Source organism: Notamacropus eugenii, chromosome 2 (assembly GCF_028372415.1).
Source record: "Notamacropus eugenii isolate mMacEug1 chromosome 2, mMacEug1.pri_v2, whole genome shotgun sequence".
NCBI lineage: Eukaryota > Metazoa > Chordata > Mammalia > Diprotodontia > Macropodidae > Notamacropus > Notamacropus eugenii.
In genome coordinates this window covers 76,755,477-76,772,889 of record NC_092873.1, presented here as the reverse complement: position 1 = coordinate 76,772,889, position 17,413 = coordinate 76,755,477, and the positions used below count along the sequence as shown (strand labels likewise).

The window sequence follows — 17,413 nt, the reverse complement described above, 5'->3', positions numbered from 1 at the left end:
AGGTGAATCCCGGGGGGCCTCACAAGCCAGACGATTGTAAATCCCCCGGGAGCCCAGGACTTTGACAGATGTCGCAGAGGAGCTTGTGGACAGCTCCGCTTCTCCTGGATGAGCTGCACCGAAGTGTGGCCAGGGAGACTCGCCTCTGGGGAGCCGCGGGCGGACCGCGTGGGAGACTACCGAGCTGAGGAGCCCTCCCGGTGTCCTAGAGCAGACAGACTCGGAGCCAGGAGCTGGTGGTGGTAGTTTACTTCCGGAGTCATGGTTGTCAAGGGTTTCGGAGGCTCGCGGTCTGTGTCCAAGGGTCCCTCCCTCTCCAACGTCGGGATCTTCCCGGAAGCTCGCGGTGAGTGGGATGGGGTCCCTCCAGACCGTGCCAGGTCGGCGATACGCGGGACCCCCATTCCTTCCGCTGCTGTTTCGTAGAAGAGGCCGAGCGGGTCGGGGGCTTCGAGGATGCCCGGGTGGGGCTGGGCGGGTGAGGGATCCTGGGCTCCTCTTCGAGTCCCCCCATGGCCGGGGAGGCTCAGGCGTGGCGCCCCCGGACGTCGCGGAGCCTCTGAGGAAGCCTGTTGAAGGCGCTGGAGACCAGGGCACTGCCAGTGACCCAGTGCCCTGCGGGCGCCCTGCCCTGTTTCGTATGGCATGGAAACACGAGAACGTGCTTTTGTACTTTTTGTGCTTCTCGGTCTGATCGCCTGGCTTTTCCCACTCTGCAGTCTTCCTTTACATTGGAAACAGGGCTAATTTGAATCAGGCTTTTTCAAGCTAGCTTGAATGTAGTTTAAATAAAGTCCTACCTCGGCTACAGTTTTTATGGTGATGCTTCAATGTAGCTTGGAGGTGTCTGGGTCTGGGGAAAAGTAGCTCTGCCAGCCGAACACGAGCTCTTCAGGATTCTTCCCCTTGGTTTCAGCTGTGGGCAGGTGAAGGTTTTGTGTGTAGGAAGGACCCAACCTAGCTAAGTGTGGAGAGTTTACTCATCCAGAAGTTAGCCACCCGAGGATGAGTTTTTTTCAACCATAGCAACTCAAAAAGACCATTTCCTAAAATGGAGAGAGATTTTCCCCTCCATCAGTAGAGAAAAGACACATCGGTGACATCAAGTATTCCAGTAGTATTCCAGAAGTAAGTGTTCATAAAATCGTGTAAGAGCTGGAAGGGAGTTTAGAGATTGTCTAGAGTCTAGGCCAACTCCTTCGTTTGACAGATGAGAAAACAGGGCAAGAGAAGAGCAGTGAAATGATTTGCCCAAAGGGACACAGTATATTCTAGTACAGGTAAGATTATAATCCTGGCCATTGATCAGCAGTCCAATCCTTATTCTACTCCATCAGGGATTCTTTGATTTTTGAATTTTTTTTACCATAGTTTTTGTTCTTATATCCTATGCAGTTTCAAGTATACTCCTTGCTCTTGGTGAACCTTTGCTTTGTAACAGCATTCAACAAAACAAATCCATCCACTCCATTTCAAAAGGTATTCAATGTAAAATGTAAATCAGATATAGGATAATCATTTCCTCCACACAAAATAGATGCCTAACAGGAGAGATTCACAAATGTACATTAACAAACAACAGGCACAGTCCCCCCAACTCTAATAAAAGAAGGTAAATTTTTTTTCAACTCTTCTCTGGGGCTAAGTTTAGCCACTATAATTATGTAGTTTTGTGAGTTATTATCTTTTTTCATTTAATTCCTCATTTTTTCTATCCTATAATAACTGACTGGATTACCTCTGATCACAACCTGGTTCTCATAATTAAATTAAATACTTCCCTTTGCTACTATGCATGGATGATTATTCTCATTTGAATCAGATTAGGATTTAGTAGTAAAGAAGATCCATAACTGAGTGCATGGATGGCTGTTTTAGATCTACAAACCTACTCAAATATTTTGATTTTTTTGATTTTATACACACACACACACACACACACACACTATTCACCTACTACTGGAATAGATGCTATGGGAAATATAACAATAGACGATCATACTGGAGTTTATATCTAGTTGGGGAGACGATAATGGTAACTCACAATTATATGACATGCTAAAGTTTAGAAAGTGCTTTCTCCACTATAATCCTGCGAAGCAGATGCTAGATAAGACATCAACCCAGAAAAACTGAATAATAATATAGGTCTGTATGTGATTGATTGTAAAGCAGTAAGTTGTGGGAGTTCAGATTAGTGCAATATCATTGTGGGCTGGAATAGCTGGGGAAATCCTCACAAAGAAGAACCTTGAGTCTCTGCTCACACTTGAAGATAAGCAGGAGATGGTTAAGTAGAGAGAAGGCAAACAGAAGGAGCAAAAGTAAAGAGATGCTGGAAGCAGAATAGAGTCTTAGATATCATCTACTCCCGTCATCCTATTTTACAGAGAAGGAAACTGAGGCCCAGAAATATTAAGTAACTTGCCCTAAGTTATCCAGCTAGCTAATGATTGGCCTGGGTTTAGGACTAGAGCCAGAGTCTTTTAGGTCCTGTTACAATATTCTTTACGCGGCATTCTGCATTTTCAGGGAGGGGGCAGCTAGGTGGTGCAGTGGACAGAGCACCAGTGCAGGAGTCAGGAGGACCTGAGTTCAAATCTCACCTTAGACACTTGACACTCACTAGCTGTGTGACCTTGGGCAAGTCACTTAACCCCAATTGCCTCATCCTGGGTCATCTCCAGTCATCCTGATGAATATCTGGTCCCTGGATTCAGATGGCTCTGGAGGAGAAGTGAGGCTGGTGACCTGCACAGCTCTCCCTCACTCAAAACAAAGTCAAGTGCAAGTCATGTCATCATTTCTCTGATGGTGTGGTCTTCTTCGGCAATGAAGGACAAATGCACATTTTCAGGGAACAAAGACAGCACTGTGGCTAGGCTAAGAGCTCATGCGTGGGAGCAGTTGGAAAGCACCCCAGAAACAAAGATGGGGGCCAGATTGTTAAGGACTTCAGCTGCCAAGCTGTGGAGTTTTCATTCCATAATCATTAAACGTTAAGAAACTTTTGAAAGTTCTTGAGCTGAAATTTGAACTGATGAGAGTATTTTTAGGCATTTGTGTTTTTGCATTATCAAAGTACTCTGTTACTGTTATGGTGGATATAAGAAGCTTCAGCTTGACTGGGGCTAGGGAAATTTAACTATAGCTGAAATGTGCATTTATTAAAAATGAATTTTCTTTTGTAAAGAAATTTGTTAATTGTATACCTGGGTGTGAGGTACACAGAAGCCAGGGATGTGGTAATCTCTGGTAGAACATCTGTGATAGACCAAAAATGGTTATAACTCAGTACTACATGAAGTTTTTGGACATACTGTGACTTTAGAGAGAAAAAAATTAGAATGATTCGGAAAGTCTTAGGGGACTGGTGTGCTTGAAAAGCTTTATGGACAAGATCGAGAACCATAGTTACAGAATTTGATATTTGTCAGAGAATCCAGTGGACATCTAGTCCAACTCACACCTGGAAAGGAATCCATACTGTAATATCTATCCTCTGTTCAAAGACCTCATAGGGGAAATCCAACACCTCTAAATGCAGCCCCTTCTGCCTTTGGACAGCTCAGATTGTTAGAGTTTTTTCCTGACTTCAAGCCTAAATTTGCCTTTCTGCAACTTCTGCTGATTTCTTCTGGTTCTGGACACTAGGGCCAAACAGAAAAAGTCTAATTCTTCTTTCATATGAGAGCTCTTCACATACAACTGTCCTGTCCCTCCTGAGTCTTCTCTAAGCTAAGTAAATCCCCCATGCCCCACCTGCCCACCACTTTTTTTCCTCTTTCAAGGCAATTAGGGTTAAGTGACTTGTCCAAGATCACACAGCTAGTAAGTGTCAAGTATCTGAGGCTGGATTTGAACTCAGGTCCTCCTGACTCCAAGGCCAGTGCTCTTTCCACTGTCCCATCTAACTGCCCCAACCCCAGTTCTTTCAACCAAACTTTATATGACATGGATCTAAGTCCCTTCCTCATCCTGGTTCTTCTTCTGGATAATTTTCAGAGTATCAATGTCTTTCTTAAACTGTGATGTCCAGAACTGAACGCAGTATGCCAGCTGGTCTGACCAGGGCAGAATACAATGAGACTATTTCTTCCTTTTCCCTGAAAGCTATGCCTGTTTCTTAATGTAGCCCAAACTCTCATTAGCTTTTTTGGTTCCCACCACTGACTCAGTCAGCAAGCACTATATGCCAGGCACTGTGCCAAATACTACTGATAAAAAGACAAAAGTGAAGCTATTAGTGCCCTCAAGGAACTTATATTCTAATGTGGAAGACAACATGAATACACACACATATGAGAAATAGAAAATGACTCCAAAGTAATTTTGTGAGGATAGTGAACTAGTAACTAGGGGGAGGGGTGTTAAGAAGGGCTTCATTATAGAAGATGATGCTTAGGCATGGAGGTGGGAGATTGGAGTGTCATGTGTGCAGACCCATGAATAGGCCAGTAAGGCTGGATCATAGAGTGTGAGGAGAGGAGCACTGTGTAAGAAGAGTGAAAATACAGGAATGGGTCAAGTTGTGAAGAGATTAACTGTCAAAAAGAGGAAGTTAAATTTGATCTTATAAGCAAATGAGGAAACACCGAAGTTATTGAGTACTCCCCTGGTTTGGAGTGGGGGTTGGGGGGAATGTTACTATAGGAACTGTCCTTGCTATACTGCTTAGTAAATAGCCTTTTTACAAATTAATTAACTTTGATAATCAATGGAAAGCCCACCAATAGGTGCTTATGACAGTTCTAGAAACCCTAGCACCTTAGCTTTATCCCTAGAATCTTGAAGGGAGAAATATTGAGCTGCCCTCTGGGATCCCAAGCAGTCAGTGCATCAGTCATTCAGGAATTAGCTCCAAGGCCTCGTGGATCACCTTAACCTCACTATGCCTTGGTGGAGCTTCTACCCTGGGGTCTCACTGTCCTAATTGTGATTGCTTCAAGAATAGTTTTAGTGCTTCACTTTGCTCCCTCTTGGAACTATGAACTATGATCAAATCAGTTACCGTTTTCCCTGGAATAAGGTATGTCAATCTACTCCCTTTTGGTTGTACTCATCGTTGTAACTTTGAGAACAAAAGTTCTCTCCCTGGTCATCACATCCCTATGTGTGTCTCTTATTAGGATGTAAGCTTCAGACAAGGCTTGTCTTTTTTTTTTATTTCTATCTCCAACTTTTAGCACAGTGCCCAATGTACTATAAGTACTTAATAAATGCTTTTTTATTTTCACTCAGTCATCTAGTTTCTCAGAATCCTTCATATTTATTATTTCCTATGCCACCATTCCCTAATTAGTGAGCACCAACTTTGTTTCCACTTCCTTACTAACTCAAAAAGTGTGGTTATGAATATTTTTGTACATAGGCTAACCTTCCTTTTCTGTCTTAGAGCAGGTCATTTATCTTGTATTATCTTCATCATATGGAGTAACCATTAATCTTATGCTTTTTTTCCCCTGATATTGAGGTTTATTACTTTTAATTAATTATTCCAGTGCCTGGTTTTTATTAGTCTCTTAGTATGTTTATACTTTCTCTATGTTAGCAATTTATTCCTTAGATCCCTGGACTGCTCCCAAAGAAATGACCAAGTGAAAATAACAAAAAAACCCCACCACCCCCTTCCAGGAAGTGAACCTTCTAAACTCTGCAGCCCTAAAATGGCAGCAGCTTTGACCCTCCTGACTTCAGAGGAACAAGAGGAATTTCTGACAGTGAAGGTGGAGGAGGAGAATCATACGTGGGGGCAGGAATCTGGACTACAGAGGAATGACCCTTATACTAGAGAGATCTTCCGAAGGCAGTTCAGGCGATTCTGTTACCAGGAGACTCCTGGGCCTCGTGAAGCTCTCCGAAGGCTTAGAGAACTTTGCCTTCAGTGGCTGAGACCAGAAGTGCACACAAAAGAGCAGATTCTGGACTTGCTGGTGCTCGAGCAGTTTCTCAACATCCTCCCTGAGGAGCTCCAGACCTGGGTGTGGGAACATCGTCCAGTGAGTGGAGAGGAAGCAGTGACTGCACTGGAGGATTTGGAGAGAGAGTTTGATGAGCCAGGAGAGCAGGTGGGAAGTGGAGGTGTGAGCTCTTTTGGGAGAATAAGGGTTTGAACTAACCAGCAGGAAAAAAGAGAAACAGTGATACAGGGATAATTAGTAGGCATGGTTCAGTATGTTTTCTGTTTTACTTTTTCTCAGGTTTGTTGCTTCCCCAAGCCCCAAAGAATTAAATTAAATTAAATTAAATTGGACATTTGTTTTTCCTTTCCTGCCTTCTGTCTCTAGGGAACAGTTCCTTGTGGTCTAGTTTTTGATATTTAAACTCTGGTTCTTGGTAATTGCCTCATAAACCTGACTGTGTTTAATTGCTCCTAGGTTCCAACTCATGCTCATAAACAAGAAACGTTCTTGGAGGAGATGGTGCCTATGGAAGCAACACAGGAGTCACAAAATATTCAGTTCCAGCCCTTGGAAACACAGATCCTATGTAAATCACAGGAGACACATCCTGTTAAAGAAATTGGTAAGAAGCAAAATTTTATCTGGAAGCCTACTACCCCCTAGAATTTGCCATTCTCTGAGTATTTTTGTAGAAAAGATTCTACAGAGACTCTTTCTATATAACTTGTATATATGTGTACATTTTATATGCAAGAAAATTGAATGAAATACACAAGACTTGATTTGCTAGACAAGTGTTGTCTTTAACCTTGAAATATGACACAGGTAAAATACCATTATAAAGACTGCCTGTATAGTAACAGTGCTCTCCATGACCTAGTGAATGCTCATAGACAGGAATTGTTGTTCTGTTAACAGTGAATAAAGAAAAATTATTTGTTTTAGTCAGCCAAAATCTTCCTTCCTTTTCCTTTCCTCTTTTCCCTCTTTTACCACTCCTCCACCTCCACCAATTATGAACACACTAAGAACTAAACCTTTTACAAACATGTATAGTCAATCAAAACAACTTTCTATATTGGTCATATCCAAAAAGGATATTTATCTCATTCTAAGTCCTTTATTTCTCAGTTAGGAGGTGTTTTATCATTCCAGTTCTCTGGAATTGTGGTTGGTTGTTACACCAATGAGAGTTCAGCACAATAGTGTTCCATCATATTTTATATGCCATAACTTTCTGTTTTCCAATTTATGGGCATGTCCTCAGATTCCCATTTTTTGCTGCCTTGGAAAGAACAATAAATATTTTTTACATCCTTAGAGTTTATTTTCCTTAAGATTGATCCTTCCCTTAATCTGCTTTCCCTCTAATTCTCCCTCTCCTCTTCTCCCTTTTCTTCCTATTTCTCTGATGAGTGAAATGTATTTTTATGCTCACCTGTAAGTATGTAAGCATGTATGAGTGTGTGGTGTATGTGGTACGTGCATGTGTGTGTGCGTGTGTGTATGTATGTATTCTTTCCTCCTCTGACCAACATGCACACGAGGTTCACGTGTTAGCTATCCACCCCCATACAAACATCCCGTTTGTTTGTATAGATGTCTATACTTGAGCACCCTGATTATGGAAGATAATTTTCCCTAGTCCTCCTTTCCTTTCCCCTCTCCCAGTGTATTCATGTTCCCATCTCTTTTCATTCTTCTCTTAAGATCATCAAGAATAACCATTTCTAAGCTTCCCTCGATTAGATTCCATCTATAATCCCTGATGATGATGGGATTCAGACGGGACACTTGTATCATCTAATATTTGAATATAAGCAGTTTATCTGCATTCATTCATTTATCATTGTTAATTCCTGTTTACCTTTTTATGTTTCTTTTCACTTGTGTGTTTGAACTTTAAAATTTCTACACAGCTCTGGTCTTTTCATCAGGAATGCTTAGAAGTCCTCTATTTCATTTAAGGTACATTTTTTCCTCTAATAGCTTTATACACAATCTTCTTGACTTCTAGGTAGTTTCTAAGTAATATAGAGTCAGAGTAATAGGTTAGTGGAAGTTTGCTCAACTATAATAGTAGATGAAATATATTAATAGATACAAGTCTATTAGGCTGATGAGTCAATAATTATTAAGTGCTTACTATGTGTCAGGTACTATGTTATGCACTGAGGATATGAAGAATTTGTGTATTATATGAATTTCAAAAGATGAAGGTCATTGAAGAATTGTGGTAGAGGAATGATTTGAAAGCAGTATTTTTGAAGGTGGTGCTGGGATGGCAGAATGATAGGAAGTAATGTAGTAAGTTCCTCTCCACAAATTACTTCTAAAAGATCTAGAAAATGCACCAGGTTGAATTCTGACAGGGGAATTCAGAAAAAGGCACAATGAGTAATTTGTCTAGCCAGACAGTATAGGGAGACAGATAGGAAACTAAGTGGACAATGAGGATACAGATGGACCAAGGGTGTGCTGCATGAGTAGTCCACTCTAGCACCAAAGGAGAAGTTGTTCACCAGGGCAAGAGGAAATCTCAGGACCATATGAGTCATCCTGAGACCCATGAGGGCACTTCAGTGGAAGAGGTACTATCTGGCAGCTTTACTGGCTATTATCCAGTCCCATTTGAAAATCTAGGGTTGGATGAGAAGGGGACCTGCACATTGGCAGTGAAGTTCCCTAAAGAGAGGCCCTGGACTACGAGAAATATTTTTTAAAAACCCACAAAATTTAGAAACTCTGATCAACATAATGACCAACCATAATTCCTGAAGACTCATGGTGAAACATACTGTCTACCTTTTGATAGAAGTGATGGACTCAGAGCACAGATTGAGACAAAACTTTTTTAGACATGGCTAGAGAGAAATTTTGTTTTGCCTGATTGTACATATTTATAATGGGCTTTCTGTCATGCTTTCTTAATAATGGAGAAAGGGAATGGTGGTACCAAAGGAAGCATCAGACAGAGAAGGATGATCTCTGTTTAAAAGTAAAATTTAATTAATATAAAACAGTAGTAGGAAACAAGGAATATGTCTACCTCTCTTCCTAGTCTTGTGGATGGAAGACAATAGCTTCGAGTGAATTCATGAAAATATTAAAAATTAAGCGTCTTCTACTGTGGTCATCTGTCAGGCTCTTCTTATTTTTTTTCCTTCTTGTCAGGCCTATTTATAGTACACATTACTGCTTTTACCATCCTACTTAATTCTACTTGAAGCTCCCATTTCTCCATATTAGAACCTTTTGTTATCATATTCAGATCATGTACTCTTGGTAAATTGGTTTCAGCTAAAACACCCTTTTTACCCCAGCTCTCATCCTCAAGAGCCTTTCTTCAGGCCTATAGAACAGTTGATATGTGTATAATCTATTTTTCATTTTAGATGGCAAGACCAACATTGAGAATGGAGAATTAACTCCAAAACAGGAAACTTCTACAGAAATGGATAGAATTGACAAACCGAATTGTGATATTCTCCAAGGTCCTGAATGTAGAGAAATGTGTGAACGAGAAGGCAAATCAGAGAGACAATGGGGGAACCCTGCAGTGGAAAGACCTTATGTATGTGGTGAGTGTGGGAAAAATTTTACTCAGAATTCCATCCTAATTGAGCATCAGAGAACGCACACTGGAGAGAAGCCTTATGAATGTGATGAATGTGGGAGAGCCTTCAGTCAGAGGTCTGGCCTTTTCCAGCATCAGAGACTCCACACAGGAGAGAAACGATACCAATGTAACGTCTGTGGCAAAGCTTTCAGTCAGAATGCAGGGCTTTTTCATCATCTCAGAATACACACTGGAGAAAAACCCTATCAGTGCAATCAGTGTAATAAAAATTTTAGCCGGCGCTCAGTCCTTATCAAACATCAGCGAATTCATACTGGAGAAAGACCTTTTGAATGTGATGAGTGTGGCAAGAACTTCATTTATCATTGTAACCTTATTCAGCATCAGAAAATTCACACAGTGGCCGAGTCAAACTAGCTCCTTGCAGTAGGGACTAGGACTAGACCTTCCATTTCTTTGGTACAGGGAACTCCCAGAGAAGGAGACGCTCTCTCTTGGTGCAGTTTGGCACTTTCTGGTTTTAGAGAGTTGACTGGAGACACTGAAAGGTTAAATGCCCCATGAAGGGTTACAAAACCAGTGTGTGTCAGAGTGGGACTTCAACCCAGGGCTTTCTTTTTCCAAGGTGAGCTCTCTTTCTGCTGTGCTGTGCAATAAGTGGGGCCAAATTTACAGATGCCAGAATTGTAGACACTTTATCTGGGGAATGGGTTCTTTATTTTATCCTCCTTTGAGGATGGGAGGATGTTAACGGTGTTTAACTTTTTAGTATAATAAAATCCTTCCAAGGAAAACTAGTGGTGATGCCTAAGCCATTCTCTCAGATAGGTGCTTATTTTAAATAATGTATTACATAGTGTAAATAGCTATTGCAATAAGGCAATGAACTTTTAATTAAGAAGAAGCCACCTTCTTAAGAGAATTCATAATGCTACCCTGATAACAGCTTTGTCAGGGTACTGCTTCCAATACAATTCAGTCATACTGTATCCCTAATCAAAAATGGACGCCAGTCAAATATGCTTATCTGCTTGATATTTGCAAGGTGCTGTGCAGCCATTAAGTTTCTCAGTCCATTTTTAATACTTCTGGATGTAGAAAATGCCTTACAAATACAACCTGAGCATGGTGCTTTGTCAAAAGTAAATTAATCTGCTTTGTTAAAAAAAAATGGAAAAACCAAAATACTTAGTATTTTCAATAGCCTGATTCCATTCATATCTCCCAGTATAGTGATACATTCTTAAAACTGAAGAAGGGAGAAAGCCATGATGAGCTATCCTTCTTAGAATTAAATTAGTCAGCATTAAAGAAAATACATTTTAGCAATTCAGTGAATGGTCATAACCTGCTGTATATACTTGCCCAGATAATTTTTAGCATACCAATTTATACTTTGGTATCTCTGCAGATTGTTTTGATGGGATTGTAGCTTACTCATCATTTCATTTGTCATCACATATAATCATTATGATGGTTTTTCATAAGCCTAAGTGTCATCAGTACTCCCTTTTTAAACAATCACCAAGGTTCCCATGTAATAATCTGTTATAGTCACCCAAAGTAATTTCTCTTTTCTGTCAAACAATGTTGAATAACTACTGTGGACAAAGCCTTGTAGTAGACATGCTGAAAGGATAAAGTAATGTAAGACACGGTAATGATCTTTGTGGAACTGATAAGCTATTTGGGAAGATGGAAAATAAGGAAAATGACTTAAAACAGACTGCCAGAACTGGAAGGGAATTTAGAGATCATTTAGTCCAAGGATTCTTAACCTGCAGTCTGTGAACTTGTTTTTAAAAGCATTTTGATAACCATTTCAATATAATTGGTTTCCTTTGTAATCCTATATATTTTATTTTGTGCATTTAAAAATATTCTGAGAAGGGATCCATAGACTTTGCCAAACAAGGTTAAGAATCCCTCATCTGTGTCCAAACACCTCATTATACAGATGAGAAAACTAAGGCCCAGAGAGGTTAAACCTCTCTTTACTCCAAAGTCACAGAGCTAATTTGAACTGAGACTAGACCTCAAGTATCTTAATTCTCAACTTTTCCACTATACCACCCTAAAAATAAATCATCACCCAATGATAATTAAAAGCATATCTTGTTAAAAAGATATGGGAAATGACTGAATTGTAAATCAAGAAAATTTTTTAATATATAATTTTATTATCAGATCATCTCAGTTATGTTTCAGCAAATCTGCACTTTCACTAATAATAAATAAATTCCCTTCAGATTTTTTCATTGCTGTATTTTAATTTGTTGCCTTTTCTTTTTTTCTGTCTACTCCTCTCTTCAGCCCATATTACCCTCTTCATATTTCAAAGCTAGCAGCTTCCATAGCATGCCAGGAAAAAGAACTTGAGCACCAACTCCTATCCCGGTGTAGAAGAATGGGAAAAAGGAGTACTTAATAGACCCTACAATAATATAACACACTGAACTGAAGCTACCCAACTTCGGTCCAGTGTGTTGTGTTGCAGTGTCATTATTTTTCTTTGGATTTGTTGCTCATTATGAATTATTTAAGAAATTACAATTATCAGAAAAATACTAATTTTAATTTTTTATTTTGTGAATATTTTAAAAATCTTAAATGTAATTTTTTATTATGTGTTCATACCAAAAATTTTAATGGCAGAAATGAGTAGAAAAATTCAACATAAAGAAATTTTATTTATGGTCAATTTTTCAGGAACACTTTGTAAAGTATAAAGTAGCATAATATAACATGGACTGAGATAATAAATGTCAATTTTACCTTTTTATTAATTAATTTATTTTTAGTTTTCAATATTCACTTCCACAAGATTTTGAGTTTCAAATTTGCTCCCTATCTCTCTCCTCTCCTCACTCCAGGATGATTATTCTTTCCCCTAATCTGTCTTCCCTTCTGCCTCCCCACTTCTCGTATTACCTTCCCTTCTATTTTCCTATAGAGCAAGATAGATTTCTATACTCCATTGCCTATATATCTTATTTCCCAGTTGCATGTATAAAGAGTTTTTAACAGTTGTTTTTAAAACTTTGAATTTCAAATTTTCTCCCTTCCTCCCTCCCCAACCATACTCATTGAGAAGGTAAGTACTTCCATATAGGGTATACATGTGTAGTCATGTAAAACACTTCCATAATAGTCATGTTGTGAAAGACTAAATATCCTATCCTGCCCCCACCCATTTATTCTATTCTCTCCTTTGACCCTGTCCCTTCTCAAATGTTTGCTTTTAATTACCCCTTCCCCCAATCTTCTCTCTCTTCTATCATCCCCCCTTATCCCATTTCCCCTTATTTTCCTATAGGATAAGATAGATTTCCATACCTAATTTAGTGTGTGTGTTATTCTCTCCTTAAGCCAAATCTAATGAGAGGAAGGTTTACTCATTCCCTCTTACTTCCCCGCTCTTTCCTTACACTTTAAAAGCTTTTTCTTGCCTCTTTTATGTGAAATAATTTAACCTATTCTACCTCTCCCTTTCTCCTTCTCCCAGTATCTTCCTCTCTCACCCTTTAATTTTACTTTTTAGATATCATTCCTTCATATTCAACTCACCCTGTGCTATCTATCTATCTATCTATCTATCTATCTATCTATCTATCCGTCTGTCTGTCTGTCTGTCTGTCTGTCATCTATCTATAGATTCCTTCCAACTACCCTAATACCGAGAAAGGTCTCATGAGTTACAAATATCATCTTTCCATGTAGGAATGTAAACAGTTCAACTTTAATAAGTCCCTAATGATTTCTCTGTCCTGTTTATCTTTTCATGCTTCTTTTGAGTCTTGTATTTGAAAGTCAAATTTTTTCTATTCAACTCTAGTCTTATCATCAAGAATGCTTGAAAGTCCTCTGTTTCATTGAAGTTCCATTTTTCCCCTGAAAGATTATGCTCAGTTTTGCTGGGTAGGTGATTCTTGGTTGTAATCCTAGCTCCTTTGACCTCTGTGATCCCTTAGTGTAGAAGCTGCTAAATCCTGTGTTATCCTGATTGTGTTTCCACCACACTTGAATTGTTTATTTCCAGCTGCTTGCAATATTTTCTCATTGACCTGAGAACTCTGGAATTTGGCTACAATATTCCTAGGAATTCTCCTTTTCTTTTAGGGGGTGATTGGCAGATTCTTTCGATTTATATTTTACCCTCTGGTTCTAGAATATCAGGGCAATTTTCCTTGATAATTTCTTGAAAGATGATGTCTAGGCTCTTTTTTTTGATCATGGCTTTCAGATAGTCCAATAGTTTTTAAATTATCTCTCCTGGATCTATTTTCCAGATCAGTTGTTTTTCCAATGACATATTTCACATTGTCTTCAATTTTTTCATTCTTTTGGCTTTGTTTTATAATTTCTTTAATTTGTCATAGAGTCATTAGCTTCCATTTGCTCCATTCTAATTTTTAAGGAATTATTTTCTTCAGTGAGATTTTGGACCTCCTTTTCCATTTGACTAATGGCTTTTTGGACCTCTTTTGCCATTTGGGTTAGTCTATTTTTTAAGATGTTATTTTCTTCAGCATTTTTTGGGTCTCCTTTAGCAAGCTGTTGACTTGTTTTTCATGATTTTCTTGCATCACTATCATTTTTCTTCCCAATTTTTCCACTACTTCTCTACTTGATTTTCAAAGTCCTTTTTGAGATCTTCCATGACCTGATACCAATTCATATTTTTTTTGGAGGCTTTGGATGTAGAAGCTTTGACTTTGTTTTCTTCTTCTGGTTGTATGTTTTTGTCAGAATTGTCACCAAAGTAAGATTCTATACTCTGAGTTTTTTCCACTGTTTGCTGATTTTTCCAACCAATTACTTGAGTTTTTAAACTCTTTGTTAAGATAGCACTCTGCTTCCAGTGTGAAGGGTGTACTGACCCAAACTTCAGGATTTTTTTGCAGCCATTTTCAGAAATACTTCTAGGGACCTAAAAATTCTCAGTTCTTCCAAGGTGGTATGATCAAAGGAGAGTTGTTTACTCCTCTCCTGGCCTGTGCTGTGGTCTGTGAGTGACCACAAGCACACTTTTCTGCCTTGAAACTATGAGGAAGATTCCCACTCCACAATTTCCACCACATCAGTGCTCCTCCTCACCCCAGGACTACCACCCAGGATTATGACCCAGATCCAAGCATGAAAAAAGCAAAAAAATCCTGCCTCAGTGCCAGCAAAGAGATTCCTGCAGTTCTTCTCTGATCAGACACTCAAATCCCCCGCACTCTGAGCTGAAAGCTCCAGAAGCAAGTATTGCAACTGCTACCCCCCTGGGCTAGGACTAGACCAAGCTCCTCTCTCACCCAGGTCTGACAGACCTTTCCTACTTCTAAGTTGTCTTTGTTGTTTATTGATTGAGAAGTCTAGAAATCCAGTGACTCACTCCCCTGAAGCCTGCTCTAGGTTTCCTGGTCCCTGATCTGTGCAGGCAAGACCCATGCTGGACTGTACTTCAACAGACCTTTCCTGTCAACCTTCTAGGTTGTCTTGGGATGGAAATTTGTTTCACTTTGTCATTTTGTGGATTCTGCTGCTCTAGAATTTGTTTAGAGCTATTTTTGTATTTGGAGGGATTTGAAGGAGAACTCAAGCAAGTCCCTGCGTTTACTCTTCCATCTTGACTCCACCCCCCTCAGTTTTCCTCTTAAAGCAACTAGGAATTCAGAAATCAGAATGCTGAAGCTGGATGTTTGGATGCTTCTTTACATCATTTTTTAAAAGTGAATCACATTTTTCAGAAAGAGGAGTCTCATTCATGAATGAGAGTTTTTCACATGGAATTGTACTATGTGATACAGAATTAGATGTGCACTATTCAAAATGCAATGACTGATTGTTTTATGATTTTAAATGACTGCTAGTTCACCAAACTAATTTCTCTTATTGTCAAGATATGTCTTATATGTTCTTCCATTTGTGACACATTCCATATTAATAAGAAATAATCTCTGATTTGACTTATCACTGGCATGGAGGTTGTTGTTAAACAATGTTTGCCTTGTCATCACTTTTTTTCTTCTACTCCTATCTAAAAGCCTCAGGCAGTTTCTTTCTCTCATCTCTGTTTTTTTCTTAATCTCTGTTCACCTTTACTCTTCATTCTATAGTCTTTACTCCTTTCAAATTTTTCCTGGATCAATTTGACTCCCACCTCTAATGAAAAAGACAAAGCCACACACTGGGAAAGATTAAGAAGGATTGTCTTAGATCCAATTAGAATGTGAGTTCTTTTACTAATGCACTGTTGGTGGAGTTGTGAACTGATCCAACCATTCTGGTGAACAATTTGGCACTATGTCCAAAGGGCTATAAAATTGTGTATACTTTTTGATCCAGCAATATCACTGCTAAATCTATATCTTGAACATTTCCCCAAAAAGGGAAAAGTACCAATTCATACAAAAAATATTTATAGCAGCTTTTTTTGTGGTGCTAAGAACTGGAAATGAAAGAGCTACCCATCAATTGGGGAATGGCTAAACAAGATGTGATATATGAGTGTTATGGAATATTATTGTGCTATAAAAAAGTGACAAGTAGTATGCTTTTAGAAAAACGTGGAAAGATATACATGAACTGATGCATAGTGAAGTGAACAGAACCAGGAGAATATTGTACACAGCAACAGCAGTATTGTTTGATGAAGAACTGTGAATCCCAAAAGATTAATGATGAAGCATACTATCCACCTCCAGAGAAAGAACTGATATTGATTGAATACAGACTGAAGCATGCTATTTTTTACTTTCTTTTATTTGAGTCTTCTTGTACAAAATGACTGATATGGAAATGTTTTACATAATTGCACATGTATAACCTATATCTGTTTGCCTTCTGTCTCAGGGAGGAGGGAGGGGAAAGGTGAGGGCTAAAGTTTGAAACTCAAAACGTTAAAATAAAAATGTTTTAAAAATTGGGGGATTGGGGAGAATTTGAGCTCTTTGAAGGCAAGGATGGTGTTTTTGCCTTTCTTTGTGTCATCCACACTTAGCACAGTGCCTGGAACATAGTAAGCACTTACATTTTAGTTGACAGACAACAGCACTAGGTCTTTAAAGTCTGTTCCCTAGAGCTCAAACGAAACATTGCTTGAATATACCAGGGCTGAGCAAGCTTGCTATCTGTTGTCTTTATTTCTGCCAAGACTGCACCGTAGGTTGGGTCCAAATTAAGATAGCTTATCCATTGGATAAATTTGAAGGTCAGTTCAGAAGTGCCATATTTCCATCAAAGAATGAAATAATTTCTCTTACATTGCACTTTCTGTACAAGTAAAATCCACATTTGATTCTGAAAAAATACAAATATTAAAATGTTTAAAAGATGAAAAGTTATCTATTATGGTCTTTAAAACCTTAACTATTCCTACTCTAATGCCTTATCATGACATGGAGATGACTCTAAGTGTCAGAAGACTGTGTCAGTGAAGGATAAACTCTATAAGGCCCCTCTGAGCTGATAAAGGTTTCTAATAGAGTCCCAGCAACATTTTGTTACTTTGCATTTTGTTGGCATATTAAAGTTTTCATGAAAGCCAAACAAATGATAGCAATGAATTACTTCGCATTTTGTTATATAAAAAATATGCAACCTATCAATTAAAATGATATATCTAAAATTTACTCCAGCTGTCAGCATCCAAAATAGGCCATCAGGTCAAGTGAAGTCAACAAGCATTTTTCCAAAGCACCTACTCTATGTCAGATACTGTTCCAGTCCCTGTTCTTGAGGAGCTCACAATCTAATGGGGGGACAACATGTAAACAACTGTGTACAAATAAGCTATATGCAAGATAAATAATAGACAGTTTCAGAGGGAAAGCATTACCATTAAGGGGAACTAGTAAAGGCTTTTTTCAGAAGGAGAAATTTTAGTTTGACATTTAAAGGAAATTGTGAGGTAGTGATAAGGAGGGAGAGAATTCCAGGCATA

The 17,413-nt window shown here is 38.9% G+C and overlaps 1 protein-coding gene across 2 annotated transcripts; it reads left to right on the top strand.

Annotated features, from left to right (window-relative positions):
• The first annotated feature begins 266 nt into the window (after nucleotides 1-266).
• Nucleotides 267-16,396, top strand: LOC140525566 (zinc finger and SCAN domain-containing protein 23-like). Of its 2 annotated transcripts, none has more exons than XM_072641071.1 (4): nucleotides 267-346; nucleotides 5,552-6,068; nucleotides 6,378-6,525; nucleotides 9,299-16,396. In XM_072641071.1, exons 2-4 carry the CDS (start codon nucleotides 5,667-5,669, stop codon nucleotides 9,898-9,900), a joined length of 1,152 nt encoding a protein of 383 aa, XP_072497172.1. In that variant the 5' UTR covers nucleotides 267-346; nucleotides 5,552-5,666; the 3' UTR covers nucleotides 9,901-16,396. The 2 variants fall into 2 exon arrangements, with proteins under 2 accessions (XP_072497172.1, XP_072497173.1); XM_072641072.1 differs by having other exon boundaries at nucleotides 276-346; nucleotides 5,567-6,068.
• Nucleotides 16,397-17,413: the final 1,017 nt, after the last annotated feature.